The sequence below is a fragment of the Rhinolophus sinicus genome, linkage group LG14, assembly GCF_036562045.2.
Source record: "Rhinolophus sinicus isolate RSC01 linkage group LG14, ASM3656204v1, whole genome shotgun sequence".
Lineage (NCBI taxonomy): Eukaryota > Metazoa > Chordata > Mammalia > Chiroptera > Rhinolophidae > Rhinolophus > Rhinolophus sinicus.
Window position 1 is genome coordinate 24,080,373 of NC_133763.1, and position 14,554 is coordinate 24,094,926.

At 40.5% G+C, this 14,554-nt stretch overlaps 1 protein-coding gene across 1 annotated transcript in view; it reads left to right on the forward strand.

Moving 5' to 3' along the window:
- The first annotated feature begins 4,560 nt into the window (after positions 1-4,560).
- Positions 4,561-14,554, forward strand: part of OPRK1 (opioid receptor kappa 1) — a 40,043-nt gene continuing 30,049 nt past the window's right edge. The window contains exons 1-2 of the mRNA XM_074318774.1: positions 4,561-5,129; positions 5,474-5,778. Coding sequence (XP_074174875.1) covers positions 5,522-5,778 — 257 coding nt within the window. The 5' untranslated portion in view covers positions 4,561-5,129; positions 5,474-5,521. The remainder of the gene's footprint in view (positions 5,130-5,473; positions 5,779-14,554) is intronic.

A 14,554-nucleotide genomic window follows, 5' to 3' on the forward strand; every position in this document is an offset into this window, starting at 1 on the left:
GACTCTGTACTACCGTCTTCCTCCACTCTCCACCTGGCTTTCACCTTAGCACCATCAGTGCTGATAACACTGCAAACACACAACTATGTATCAGGCTTTCACACCTTTACATGTGTGCTTCCATACCTTTTCTTCCTGGTAAACTCTTCCTCAAATTTCAAACCCAACCTTGATGTCACCTTTCCTCTACTACCAGAGCTCATTCTGACCTCCTTTGGCCTAATTCTGCCCATACATCTATTATGCCATTTATTTCCTTGTTTTACCATTATTTCTTTCACTCCCCAACCTAGTGCCTGACATGGGACTGGCACTGAACTTTCAAATCGGTGGATTCAATTCAATCAACAGTTTCACTGTAACAAATTTTAGGTTTAAGCTCCAGCTCAATGATGATGGGGAAAGTCCTCATTTTACCCCTCATTTATGTAATGTGCAGGTATGTGGCACACTAAATGCCTTTTTGTTACAACAGTGCCCTTGCAGGACATTTGGTCCTGTCCAAACATTCATGGAGAAATTTGGTCCACTCCATAAGATCTTTGGTATTTGGTCATATTTGGTCCTGTCCGAAATGTCCATAAGGATGTTTGGTCATCTACCTAACTCTATGTGCCATTACCAACTAGGCTAACAAGATAAAAAAGATTTATTATTGGCAATACATCCACAACACACTGGACTAATAAAACATAATAGTATTTTTATGTATTAATCCTATAAACCAAAAAGATAAGTAAACCTATGGGCTACCTGAACTTAGGGATATCTTCTAAGTGTGGACATTTTGGACAGGACCAAATATCAAGGACCATTTGACATGGACCAAATATACTCATGGTGTTTTTGATAGAACTAAATTTCAAGAGTATTTTTGTATGGACCAAATGTCTCCATGAATGTTTGGACATGACCAAATGTACCTTGTTCTAAGAGAGCATTAAGTTGATTCAATATGGAGCTCCTCACATCTGCTCTTTTTCCCTCTAATACATTCTACAAATTAAAGGTATATTTCAAAGATCCCAGATCTGAGCCTGCCACTCTCCTACCTAAGAGCCTTCAAGGGATGTCTATTACTCTTCAGCTGAAATCCAAAATCCTCCACATCTTTGTTAGGACCCAGTGTGACCTGGGCCTTGACTGCCATTTTATCTTGTGCCACAGTTACCTTGGTCACCAGGCTCAGGTATCTTCGCCTCTCCTCAAACATGCCCTACTCCTTCCATGTCCTTCACATATGCTGTTCCCTGCCTAGAATGGTCCCTTTCTGTCTCTTCACCTGGAAAAGTACCATACAGTCTTTAAATGTCAGCTTCAAAGCCACTTTATCAGCCAGGACTGCACTGATGCGTTTGTACTGAGTAAAGTTAATTGACATATGGTCTTCAAGGCCCCTAACAAACATGTGCAGGATGCACACCTGCAATTGCTCACAGGATGCCTTCATGCCAAAGACATGAAGTGGACTTAAATAAATATTTATCATGGCAATTTATTTACTGACGGATATTAGTAGAGTCTTAAAGAAGGGGAGCCATTTTGGCTATTCTGTTTATTAAACAATTTTCCTACATAACACTTACCAGAATTAACTGTATTTGTTAATAATTAATTATTCATAATTTTTTTTCAATAATTTAGATTCTGTCTCTTACGCTTAATTGTACATTCCCTTTGGGAAGAGATTGTTTTGTCTTGTTTATTTATTGTTACACCCTCAAGTCTTGCTTTTTCATTTATCACTCAGGTACACTCAGTCATACCTGGTGAGTGAAATGATATGGAGCTGAATGAATTCTAGCTTTTTTAAGGCTGTGTTGGCTGCACCCGGGGTCTTAAGCACATGTAACTGCTCCCTTCAGATATACACTCATTGCAGGTTGATGTCCGTTGTTAAATCCACAATCCACAAGAAAGTGACTTGATCACAGTTTACCATCTATATGATGAAAATAACAAAGCACCGAACACTCAAAATGCTTCATAGCACTAACCAACAAAAATCACTAAAAACACATTTTCCAGCTTTAAATGTGCTTTACTTATAAGCATAATGTCTGCATTGAGCAGAATAGCAGATAAAGTGCTAGTAAGTGTAATAACACACGCTTTATATCAGTGTAGCGTACAGCATTCTGGTAGTTTATTTTTCCTTTCTATTTTATAAGATTCCCTCCAATATTATGATAAAATCTTGTACTCCTGACAACCCAACTCCACATGACCAGCTTTCCTCACTGTGTTGAGAGACACAGGTGAAGTTCCCCTGAAGGTTTCTTAATGCTCTGCACATTTTGGCTTCACTTTGTTTTGCTGTTAATTTGGTAAAAAACAAAACAAAACTACTTTTATAATAATTAGTACTTTTTGCCTTCAAAAGAGTGTCTCAACTAGTAGATGTTTCTTATCAATGATCAGAATTAGAACACAACTTATTGTTTAAAAGTCTCAGGCAGAATTCTGCATTCTGTCTTCATTATATGGGTATTTTCCCAGCAATACCCATTCACACACAGAGACTCACACACACATGTGTATATATATATATGTATGTGTGTATATATATAGAGAGAGACAGATAGAGAGCGCCACAAAAATGTATACACATTTTAAGAAAGGAAAATAACTATTAAAATTTTAATACTCAATATACACCAATAACAAAAGATGATTACAAGTCATGTTTGACTACTGCAATTACAAGAGGGCTCAAAGTAGTTACCATCAGCATCCAGCCCCTTCTGATTATGGCAAACTACTGCTGGAGAAACGTTGACCAAAGTTTCCACTTATATACATTTTTTTGGCACTGTGTGTGTGTGTGTGTGTGTGTGTGTGTGTGTGTGTGTAGGTATATGTATATATAGTGTGTATAATATATAGTATGTGTATATATATATTTAATATATATATATATATATATATATATATAAGTTTTTCACCTCTTTAAAACCTTACCTAATTTTTTTAAGTAATCCTTTTTTTCTCTTTCATTTTTGTCCTTGCTAACTACCCCCTCCTATATTTGTTTTGTACTTTGGGGAACAGTGGCTCTGTTTTTCTTCCTGACATGAAATTGTTCTGTTCAATCAGCATATGGACAGAGCCAGAAACACCTGTGTTAGAACCCAGCTCTGATATTACAAGCTGTGTGAGCACTTGAGTGCTAAATAAAAATAAAAAAAAACAACAACCAATGTGGCAAATGAGTGCAAAAGGAGGATAGGTATTGTAAATACAATTCAAAAGTGTGTAGCACAGACCAGTTGTATCTTCAATGCATGACATATAGATAAACAGACAAATAGGTCATAGACAGAAAAATAAATAGGTGAATAATTCTGCCCGTCCCAGATAATTCCCTTTAACATACTATTTTCGCTTTCTTTCTGACTTGGATACCTCTTTGTGAACTTCTAACAAAACATCTTGCTGGGCTGGGTTGGTGGTGGCATGTGATCCCACTGGCAGGAAGTGAGTCCCCAGACATCTTGAGGAGACTTGTCAGCCATCTTACTAACAGAGAAGGTCCTCAGATACGTGGAGGTCCTACCAGGCCCAAGGTTTTCTGAAACCAAATGTCATCTTCTAGTGAAAGTTTGTAATCAGACTTAAAAGAACGACAAGATTTGATAATACTTATTTTCAAACTCCTAATGTGTCCAGGGTCGAAGGGATACTGTTGGATAAAGGGGAACTTCCCTGTTGTTCGTCATATCATACTGCTCAAAAGAGCTGTGCATATCCAGGCTGTGGGAAGACTCTGGTGGTCAAATCTTTTTTTGAGAGGAACAGTATCTTGAAAGAGATAGGAGCCCTCTTCTGCTGTCAGCCATGGATGGAATGACTGTATCAGCCATTATGGGGCCCTGGTGTGAGCATGGATGTGAGCTGTGGGTAACAGTGGGGAACCGGTGTTTGTCTTAAGAAGTCAGTCAATCTTAAACAAGGAATCCCTGTGGGAAATCAGGTGCTATGGTCTCCAGGCAGCCCACTCCAATACCCAATTAGGAAGGGGTATGTTCCCATTCTCCTTCAGGATCTCCACTTCAGTAGCTTAGTCCTGGTTCCCCTCCTCCAATCCACCTTTGCTATCCTACCTTTGGGCTATTGTCCTTTTGCCTGAGGGCTTCTCTCACCTAGCAGATCTGACAGAGATGCTTGGACTGGCAGAGTCATGCAAAGAATTTCTCTGTGAGGGTTCAGGTTCGTAGAGAAGGCTCTGTAGTCAAGGATAAGTGATGGCTGCTGGTATTAATTTAAGAGAAAGACATTGTTACCTACCTGGACCAACACTGAGACCTGAGTAAAGGAGAGTATCTGTTCTTCTGAAGACAATACCATCCAGTACAAGTAATACCAGTAAGGTGCAGTCTGTGTATTGTTGTCCCAGTTAGAGACTGAAAGGAACAGAATGCACAGAAATCTATTTATGTAGATTAAATCGTTAATATGTTATGATCTGTCTATTCTAATTGCATCATGTTGCTACTTTATTTGAATGGGTCATTCAAATAAAACTACGAGTTTTCTCCTCACCTGAAAGAAGTTGTGTGCTGAGAATCATGCCTACAATAAATTCTAGGCATATTACGAATAATCCGGATGCATGCTCACTAAATAGGCACACGTTTCCTTACTACTAAATCTAAACGGCACAGTGGCTCACTGTCTTAAAGCCGCTGGGAAGACTGCGGAGACATCCAAGAAAGACTGTAAGGCTCTGAGTTCAAGTGAAGGGTGAGCCCGCGGGGAGTTGGGGACGCTGAGCTGCCCCTCACCCCGGCCCGGCAGGTTGTGGGTGGGCGGGGCGCGACGAGGCCGGGGGTAGGGGGGCGGTGCTAGAGCGTCAGCCGAGCTCCTAGATCGCGCGACCCTTGCGCCTGCCACGTCGTTCCCGCGTCCCGCCTGGCTGAGCGCTGCCAGTTTCTGGGAGTCTCAAGCTGAGCAGCGGAGACTGCGCTTGGTTGAAAAAGCGCCCTTGTCAGAGCGCTGAGCAAGGGTCTAAGAACCCGCGGGTCTGCGGGTGTACGGCGACTACGAGGGCTGAGCGCGACCCGGTACGAGCGGTTCAGCACCGGCCAGGGCGCCCTTTGGACATCTCTACGGGTCTCCAGGAGCCTGAGGTGAGCTTTAGGCTTTGGAGGCTTAGTCCTTGGGAGGGAGGGCTCTGTGTTCTAGGTCTCGTGAACCTTGGGGCTCAGAGCTGCAGTTCCACCAGGGTCCATGCCTAATGAAATGGAGGGGCATCTCAGGAACTCAGGGAAAAGAGCGAGTGCTCTCCGCCCCATCCGCACCCCAGCGGTGCACCTTTCGGCCACGATGGCAGCTAGAGATCCCCCTACCTGTCCTGCTCTGGGGGACATACGGTCAGCGTGGGCACCAGTGGGCCCTGGGATCTCAGCGCCGCGGGCCTCCGCGCGCGGGCAAAGTTTGCGTCTACGAATCCAGCCGGTTCTCGCTCTCGCAGCCCCTGCAGATCCCGCCTCACCTCGCCTCGAGCTGCAGCCGCCCGACCATGGAGTCCCCGGTTCAGATCTTCCGCGGGGAGCCGGACCCCACCTGTGCCCCGAGCACTTGCTTGTTCCCCAATGGCAGCGGCTGGTTCCCAAGCTGGGCGGAACCCGACAGCAACAGCAGTGCGGGCTCCGAGGACGCGCGGCTGGAACCAGCGCACATTTCCCCCGTCATCCCGGTCATCATCACGGCGGTCTACTCTGTGGTGTTCGTCGTGGGCTTGGTGGGCAACTCCCTGGTCATGTTCGTGATCATCCGGTGAGCGCAGGGTCCGGGCGCTACAGTGGCGGAAGCCAGGAGTGTGGGTCGGGGCTCGACACCAAGACCTGCGGAGAGGCGCCAGCCTGTTGGTGGGGGCTCTGTTCAGTCTCGGCAGGGTGGCCTCTTAGAAGTGAAGGATTTCCTGGGAGAGCGTTTGGTGGGGGACTGCGAGGTTCACTCAGGGCGAATCCGGGGTGGCCAGAGGCTCTTGAGCATGTAAGAGTTAGCCCCCCATCCCCACCACTCCTGAAAACTGTGCACCGAGTAAGTACTAGGGTGTGGAGCAAGGTCAATGTCTCATGGAAAGGAAACTAGTCCATTTGCCTGGACTTTTGTTTGATTGCCTGAGCCAGTTTGGAGCATTGTGTTTTGCCCTCTGCGAATAATGTTTAAGATGAAATTTAGGACAACCAAATGCATTGAAGATAATTTGGAATTTCCTGTGATTTAAAAGATTGGTGTTATGCATTATGAAGCAAAGCCCAATATACTATTTAGGGTTATTCGTATCCACACACGAGCCTTTTTAGTACTAAAATGTCATCCTATTCGTTTAGAATAATCAGTGACTTTTGTACATAAACCATCTCATATTTATCTTCTAAAGTACGGGTAGTGGAGGTTTTCAAAAATTGCTTTGCTTTCTATTTTTCACCTTGAGAAATTGAAAGTGTTATTTTATTGTTCTTTTTTGGAATTACATTGAAGTCAACTTCCAATAATACCTAAATATCCAAATATCCACGTAGATGCTAATTTTCAGGTAAGTGAAATGATTCTTATTTTGGCCTCTTTCAACAAAGAAAGAAAAAAAAAGAAAAAAAATCCCAGCTTTGTTTTATATACCATTTGAGATGTATGTGTTTCATTATCTGGGGGACTTAATGCTCTGGAGATGTACCTTTTTGAGAGTGAATAAGAAGCTTACATTCCTTTGAGAAGTTGCTGTGAAATAAAGAAGGCAAATCACTCTGTTTAGGGATATTAAAAGGATGAAGAACTAATTTCTTTTTATTTTTTTAAATCCTGACTTTAGTTTTGAAACAGGCTATTTATTACGAACTTTAAGAACAATAACTACAGTGGCAGGAGTCTGATTCTTTTGGGAAATCAGTATCATAAAATTGCCGGGTGTTTTTTTTTGGGGGGAGGAGGGGCTTGGGAATGTCAGGTCTTTTATCCTCATCCAAGCTCCGGAACTAAATACCATCATTTAAACCTCCAAATACCCAATAAAGCTCATTTTACCTACAGTTAGTGTCTGTAGTTGGTACCCATGGTTTCCATAATTGCTTATTGCATTTTACAGGAATTCTGTCAATGATGAGTAAAGGCTATAGCATGGGGAAAATATTTGAAAAGCAAATTGTTTTTCCAACTCATTGGTAATTTCAGGCTGCCCTCTATTAGAGGGAAGATTATAGTAACCAAAAAGAAAGACAGCAGTATTCTATATTATAATTAAAATTTTTAGGAGATCTTTGGTACAGAGGCTGTTGTTTGTAATAAAACATTGTTACACAAAAAGAGGACACTGGGAAAAACCCAACTCTGTTCTTACTCATATCATATTTAAGTGCTTGAGTAAAACAGATACAGCTTATTGTCATTTGAGTGAGCGCCTGAATTTTTGAGTTTGAGACGAGCCTCTTAGCGGCTCTACAACTTTTTATATGATCTTGAAGACTAAAAGAATGAAGAATCCTAAAATATGTGCAAAGACCACTTTATGGGGAACATTAGATATGTCAAAAAGAAAAAAAGAATCATCATGGATTAACTAGGAATTTCAATGGTAAATATAAATAAATATAAATATAAACACTATATATCTATATCTATCTATATCTATGTCTATCTATATATCTCTCTATATATATCTATATCTACATCTATATCTACATCACAAAGATATCCAGGATTAAATTTGTTAGAAAGGGATAAAGTCAGCTAAAAAATACAAAAGAAGTTAGATAGTTCATATAACATCTTCCATCCTCCCACCCCAGTCTCAGCTACTTGGAGATTAAGTTTGGTAACAAATGAAAAGTGAAGAGTTATAGTATCATCCTGGAATGCCAACCTACTGAAATGATAGTTCATTTAAATCTATAAGAGGATTGAACAGTATTTAGAATTTGTTCAGAGTGATATACGGTCAAAGAATTGAAAAGTAAAACCTCAGTAGAAAAGTCGAGGTATGTAGGTTTAATTGGCTCAGGAGAAGAAAGGACTGAAGATTCGAGAGAGGCATCAAGAGGGCTGTGGGATGCTCATCAGATCTGAGAGCAGGACCCAAGTGTGGGATTCAGATGCAACTTTTATAATCGATGTTGAGGACTGAGCATCATTGCCTGAAAAGATGGGGGCTCATTTATTAGAAAAGTACCATTTCTATACATGCAGAAGGGTCCTGGTGTAGTTCAGTCATCTGGGAAATCATGCTGGAGATGGAATTTGGATGCTTAGATGGCAGGACAAGTGCAAGTCTAGGATGGCCAGCTCAGACCTGGGGAGCAAAGGTTGTGGAAAAAGCGTTGACTATTGTTTTAATCTGCCTTATAAGTAGCTTTTCCCACCTTGGGTACCTGGAAAGCTGCCCAGTATCTTCTGAATATATTTAAAGTTTCAAGGGTTTTCATCACTTAATGTGTACTGATTGCCATAATTCCCTAATATTAGGGCACATTAGCTTCTCACTGTGCAAATCTTAAAATTTATGCATTCCAGCCTCCCATCTCACCAGGCTTTTGGGTTTATGGTCTTGGGGTGAGAAGTTCTTACCTCAGCCTTTGATCCACCTCTTTGGGTTCTACCAACACCGTGGGTATGACACTCAATATCCTAACTCCATGCTCTCTTCACCTCCTCCTGCGCAAGTTACCTGCAATGAGTGCTGTGAGGCCTACCCATGCCTACACCAGACCTTGGTAGGCAGCCCCACCACTGACATCTTAAATATACATTCTTCTCTTATTTCAACTTCCCACATAGACAGCTGTCTTCTCCCTTAGCAAAAATAATTAAAGTTAATGAATTCTAATATATGCCAGGCTGGTAAAGCTACCATCTCATGTGAATTATTTTATTTAATCTTCACAGCCATAAGTATATTACCATGCCTATTTAACAGATGATGGAACTAAGGCAGAGAAAGATTAAATAAACGAATCAAGGTCTCACCTTACTAACTTGTGGGGCTAAAATGATCCCAGCAGCCTGGCCCCAGATCCTGTGCTTTGGTCCGTTTTCCTCTATACCACTTCTGCAAACATTTGGATACCATCTTACTTGGCAGTCCTTCCTTTTCTCCTAGACTAATTATTCTTTTCTTACCTAGTCTAGACTCTATGAGTCATAACTTCAGCCTCTCTTGACAATTTACTCAACTACCTTGCCTTCTTGTCCTTCTGCTACCGTCTTCCGCCAAACTTAATTCTGGATCAAGCCTATAACCTATATCGTTGTTTCTATATACAGCTAATAGAATGCTGTTGAATCAAACCAATTTTATCTTTGTCACGGCAACACTACTGACTTCAAGTGTATCTGACTCCAATTCTACCTAATTTTTCTGTGTCTCTCTCCAGAAAGAACCAATTCCTTTTCCCATTAAAAAAATAAATAAATAAATAAAAATCTAGTTTAATTGGTCGTAATTCTGAAGCCCTCTATCAGACCATATTCCCCTCATGGTCAGAGAATGGTCTTACCCAGTAGTTCACGGCCATACTAGTATCCAGCTGCTAGGAATGCTCCTCCTGTGTAGGTACACTGGGAGCCATATTCTACTCATTCCCCTTCTATCTTGGTCAAAGAGTTTCCTTCATTCTATCCAAGGCAAATCCCTGTTCCTGTGTGTTGAATCTCATCACCGTCTGCTTCCCTGGTGTCTTTGCCATATCAGTTATCTCCTTTCTACTCTACCTATAATCTCTTCTTCTCCATTGCTTTTGTTCCTTTAAGCCCCTATACATAGTCAAGCATCTGTCATCTTACGAATAATCAATATCATGAACCTTCCATTTTTCTGAGTTCCCTTAGCTAATGCCCTTTCATCCTCCTACTTGACATAGTAAGCTTCTTGGAAGAATAATCTGTCTTCATTTCCTTGTTTTCCACCTGTTCCTCAGCCAAGTGTACTTGGGTTCCATCCCTGACACTCCTTTACCAAAGTTATAGCTCTCACGTTTCAGATGCTCATGTTAGGCTGGCTATCACTTCTATGGAGGTTTGGCATGCTTGACCAATCTTATGTCCCTCAATTTCTCAGACAGCATCCTATCCTTGACTTCCTTCCATATCCTCTGGGTTCCTCGTTAATCTCCATTACAGACTCCTCTGCCTCTGATGTTTCTTAAATGGTCATATTTGCCAGAGCCTTCTCAGCTCTCTTCAGTCCTCACTTTGTATACTCTCCATATTAGGATTCCACTAGAGAAGCAAATCCAGTCAGTGATGTATGTGTTAAGAGATTTATTGCAAGGAATTGGTTTGCATGATTGGCTAGGCAAGTCTGAAACCCATAGGGAAGGCATCAGAAAAGGCAAGTTGCCATCCCCAGGTGGAATTTTTGTCTTTCTCAGAGAAGTCTCAGCTTTGCTCTTAAGGCCTTTCAACTGATTGATCAAGCCCACCAGATTATCTAGGATAATATTCCTTGTGTAAAGTCACCTGGTTATAGACTTTAACAAATCTACAAAATACCTTCACAGCAGCACTTAGATAAGTATTTGACTGAATACTTAGGGACTGTAGCCTAGTCAAAATGACACAGCAAACTGACCATCACACTCTGAATGGGGAGTGTTAAAGTTTCCTGCAAGGAGTAACTTTATAAGGGGCTTAGAATAAAAACAAAACAAAAAACACAAAAATACTCTGGAAATGGTTCCATTTTCTGAACTCAAATTTCTTCTCCAAAGGCAATCAACCCACACAAGCCTGCTGGGCATGGAGGTTGTTCCTCATGAAGGTACCTGTTTTCTTGTTCATAAATAGGGGGCAGAGCATTTCTTCCTAAGCCATTAACAGAAGTTCTATGTTCCACTCTACTGAGACCATCTTAGGTTACATAGCATATACTGACTCACTGAGGTCACCCCTGACAAAATCTAGGCCTCCTGGTTGAACTTATACCATTCCAACTAAAACTGTGTGGCTGTAACCAAATTGGGGAAGAATGGGGTGTCCTAGTCAGAGTGTCACAGTGCCTGCCTCTTTTCCATCCTAGGTGTATTCTTCCTCCTCCTTGAAATGTCATTGTAATTATTGCAGTTTATGTACACACATATTCCATATTCTCTCAAATGTCAACATAGCCTGCTTTAGATGATATCACCAAACTATACCTAGAGAGGCATTATAGAAAAGGTAGAGGTATATTGGTATAATCAACCATGTGGTGCTCCCTATCTAACCCAGTCTTACCTTAGACTTTGAGTAAAAACATATGCTCTGATTTATCCTAATCCTTTCTTGGAATCAACATTAAACATTTCTTTTAAAGCAAGAATAGCAAAGATAACTTCAGAAGTTATTTTCAAGAGAATCTATCTTGCATTTCTCAAAGTAATTTTACCATTTGACAATCTCTTAAAAGAGAGAATTGGTTTTATTGCAACTGTTTATGTGGATTAACTGAATGGGATTATTTCCTTCCCTGTGGGACATGTGATTACAGATGAAGTCCAAATCCTTGTGAAACTTTCAGAGATCAGAGACTAAACAGCCCCCTACATACACACACACACCCAAAAAATAGGAAAACAAGAAGAAAGAAAATCAATTTGGTGATTGGGATAGAGCTTCTAAACGCTAACAGACTCCTGGCAAAACTGTAGACTTCAAAATCACTTCTTGATTATGTTGACTTTGTAAGACTTTACAGTTTTTCCTGGTGCCTGTCTTAGAGTTAGTTCCAGGAGGAACTTATTTCTTTCTGGGAGATGATAGCTTCTCTCCATTAATCATTCAGCTTCATCTTTTGGGCAGCAGTATCTTCTTTGAACTGCGCAGTTGGCACCTCCTCTCCAGATTTATTTGTGGGTACACTCAGTTATTGCCCCAGGAGGCTCTGTGCTCAGCTAAAAACCTAAAATTGTATGGCTGTGAGACAATTTTCTTTCTAAGATTTGATGTCCATGGTTTCAGTGGTGCAAGTAATACAGTCATAGAACTATATTAACAAAAGATGGTTTCAGATAATATTTGTTTATTCCTCAATGGAAAATCAGCCAATAGATTTTTTGTTTCTTTCTTTGAACAAGATGATGGCTTATGTCTTAGGAAAGATTTATGTAAGAAGAATAGATTTTAGGAGTAAGGATAATATTGTAAAAGGTGTGTGTGTGTGTGTGTGTGTGTGTGTGTGTGTGTGTGTGTGTTTATAGACACTTCTCTGCTGACTGAGTCAGAATTTAAGTGAAAGACAAGAAAAACATAAAACATGATAAACTGAGAAATCCCAAAGTTATGGGTCTAAGAGTGGGCAAAGAAGCCATCAGATTAAGAATGGCTCCAGTTACGGTCATTTAAAGATTAGCTATAACAAGAGGAACAATTTTCTGAGCTCTAGTTGAGCTTATTAACTCATTATTAATTAATATAACTTCACAACAAAACTCTAAACTCTGTGCCTTACTATGTTGCTTTCCACCTAGTGAAGGGCTCACTTCCTCTGACAGAGGACAGAACAGGAGGGTAATCTTGTCTCCTCTCTGCCAGCATCTTGTAGCTTACGAAGTCAGTTTTCAGTATAAAAACAGAAAAATAATTTATGATATCTACATGGAGATCCAGATAGTGTACACTATGAAACAACATTTCAGTCATTTGAGATTTGTCGTTTTCCACTTTGTATCATTGAACATGATAAAAATTCACCCTGTGTACACAGGTGAATGTACCAGAACATTGTTCTAGGAGTCAGGGCCCTGACTGCAGACAAGATGAGCAATTACTGGGTCACTGGCTATTGCAGTGAAATAATTACTCCAACATTCTCCTTCTTCCCCTCTCCCGGCCACCGTCCTTCATGAGCAGCCTGCTGGAGGTGTGATGTGATGCATGCCCACTATTCTGCTGGGTAACTCGACCTGAGTGGTGACTGCAGTCTTGATAGTCATAGGATTCAGAAACATACTCCACTTCTCAGTTCCCTTCATAGCTTTTGTTCTTTGCATGGGAGAGTAATTCCGGGGAACTGAAGGGACTTGATGCTATGGAAATATGATTCCTTTAGAATACTACATACACATTGAGGCAATTTCAAATCAGTTCATTGGAGAAACAATAACTGAATTTACCTTCTTTTTCTAAAACTAATAAGCTACTTCCCTTTAATAAAGAATCGTAGTTTCAATAGTAAATAGGACGTATCATAAATTGATTTCATTTAGGTGAACTGAAGGCATCTACAGGATTTAATGAAGCAAACTCACTGTTTTCAAATAAATTCTTCTGAGATTTCACATCAGTACAGCCATCATTATTCTTGATTGTTTTAAACATAAAAGCTAGAATGCTATGTGTCTGGAAACATGCCCAGGAAAATAAGTAAATCATGCTTGTGGGTAGCAGAGAAAAGAGTGCCAAAACTCATCCCTCACTATGCTAATCTTCCACTGTTGGTCAAAAAAAAATTTATTTCTCAGGGGCTTTAGAAACTTTCTACTACTGAGTTTGGTGTTTGGGGGTCTTCAGACTCCTAGTGCAACTCCATCATAGAAAGATAGGGGCTGGCTTTTTCTGGGTCAGGGATGTTTGATCACACTTTTTTTTTTTTAAACACCAGACCAAACATTTGTTCAGATGTATTCTACTGGCTGTTAGGTATTTAAAGGAGTCTTCAGGAAAATGGACACTAGGTGTTTTTTGTTTATTTGTTTGTTTGTTTTTCATTATTTTGGAGCTGTAGTTTGAAAGCTGCTAAGAAGACTCAGATTTTACTTCCCATTTTCTCACTAATTTGTGGTTTTAGGCAAGTCACATACTTCCTCTTTATTCAGTTTCCTCACCTGAAAAATGGGTACTGCCTTTGTAAAACCATAAACACCATAATGCGCATGACAGCATTTCTCCATCAAGGAGTAGTGTGCTAATATTGTATATCAATATTCCCTTCTAGACTATGTCCTGTTTTCTCAGGTGAAAAGTTTTCTACATTCATGATACACACTTGACTGCCCTAATCAGACTGTTTTCCTTTTTTTTCTTTCCCTTTTTTTTGGGGGGGGATTTTTTTTAAATGTATTGGGGTGACAATTGTTAGTAAAATTACATAGATTTCAGGTGTACAATTCTGTATTACATCATCTATAAATCCCATTGTGTGTTCACCACCCAGAGTCAGTTCTCCTTCCATCACCATATATTTGATCCCCCTTACCCTCATCTCCCACCCCCCACCCCCTTTACCCTCTGGTACCCACTAAACTATTGTCTCTGTCTATGAGTTTTTGTTTCTCCTTTGTTTGTCTTGTTCTTTTGTTGTTTTTGGTTTATATACCACATATCAGTGAAATCATATGGTTCTCTGCTTTTTCTGTCTGACTTATTTTGCTTAGCACTATAATCTCAAGATCCATCCATGTTGTCACAAATGTTATTATGTCATCTTTTCTTACCGCCGAATAGTATTCCATTGTGTATATATACCACAATTTCTTTATCCATTCACCTATCGAAGGACATTTTGGTTGTTTCCATGTCTTGGCCACCATAAACAAAACTGCTATGAACATTGGAGCACACGTGTCTTTATGTATAACTG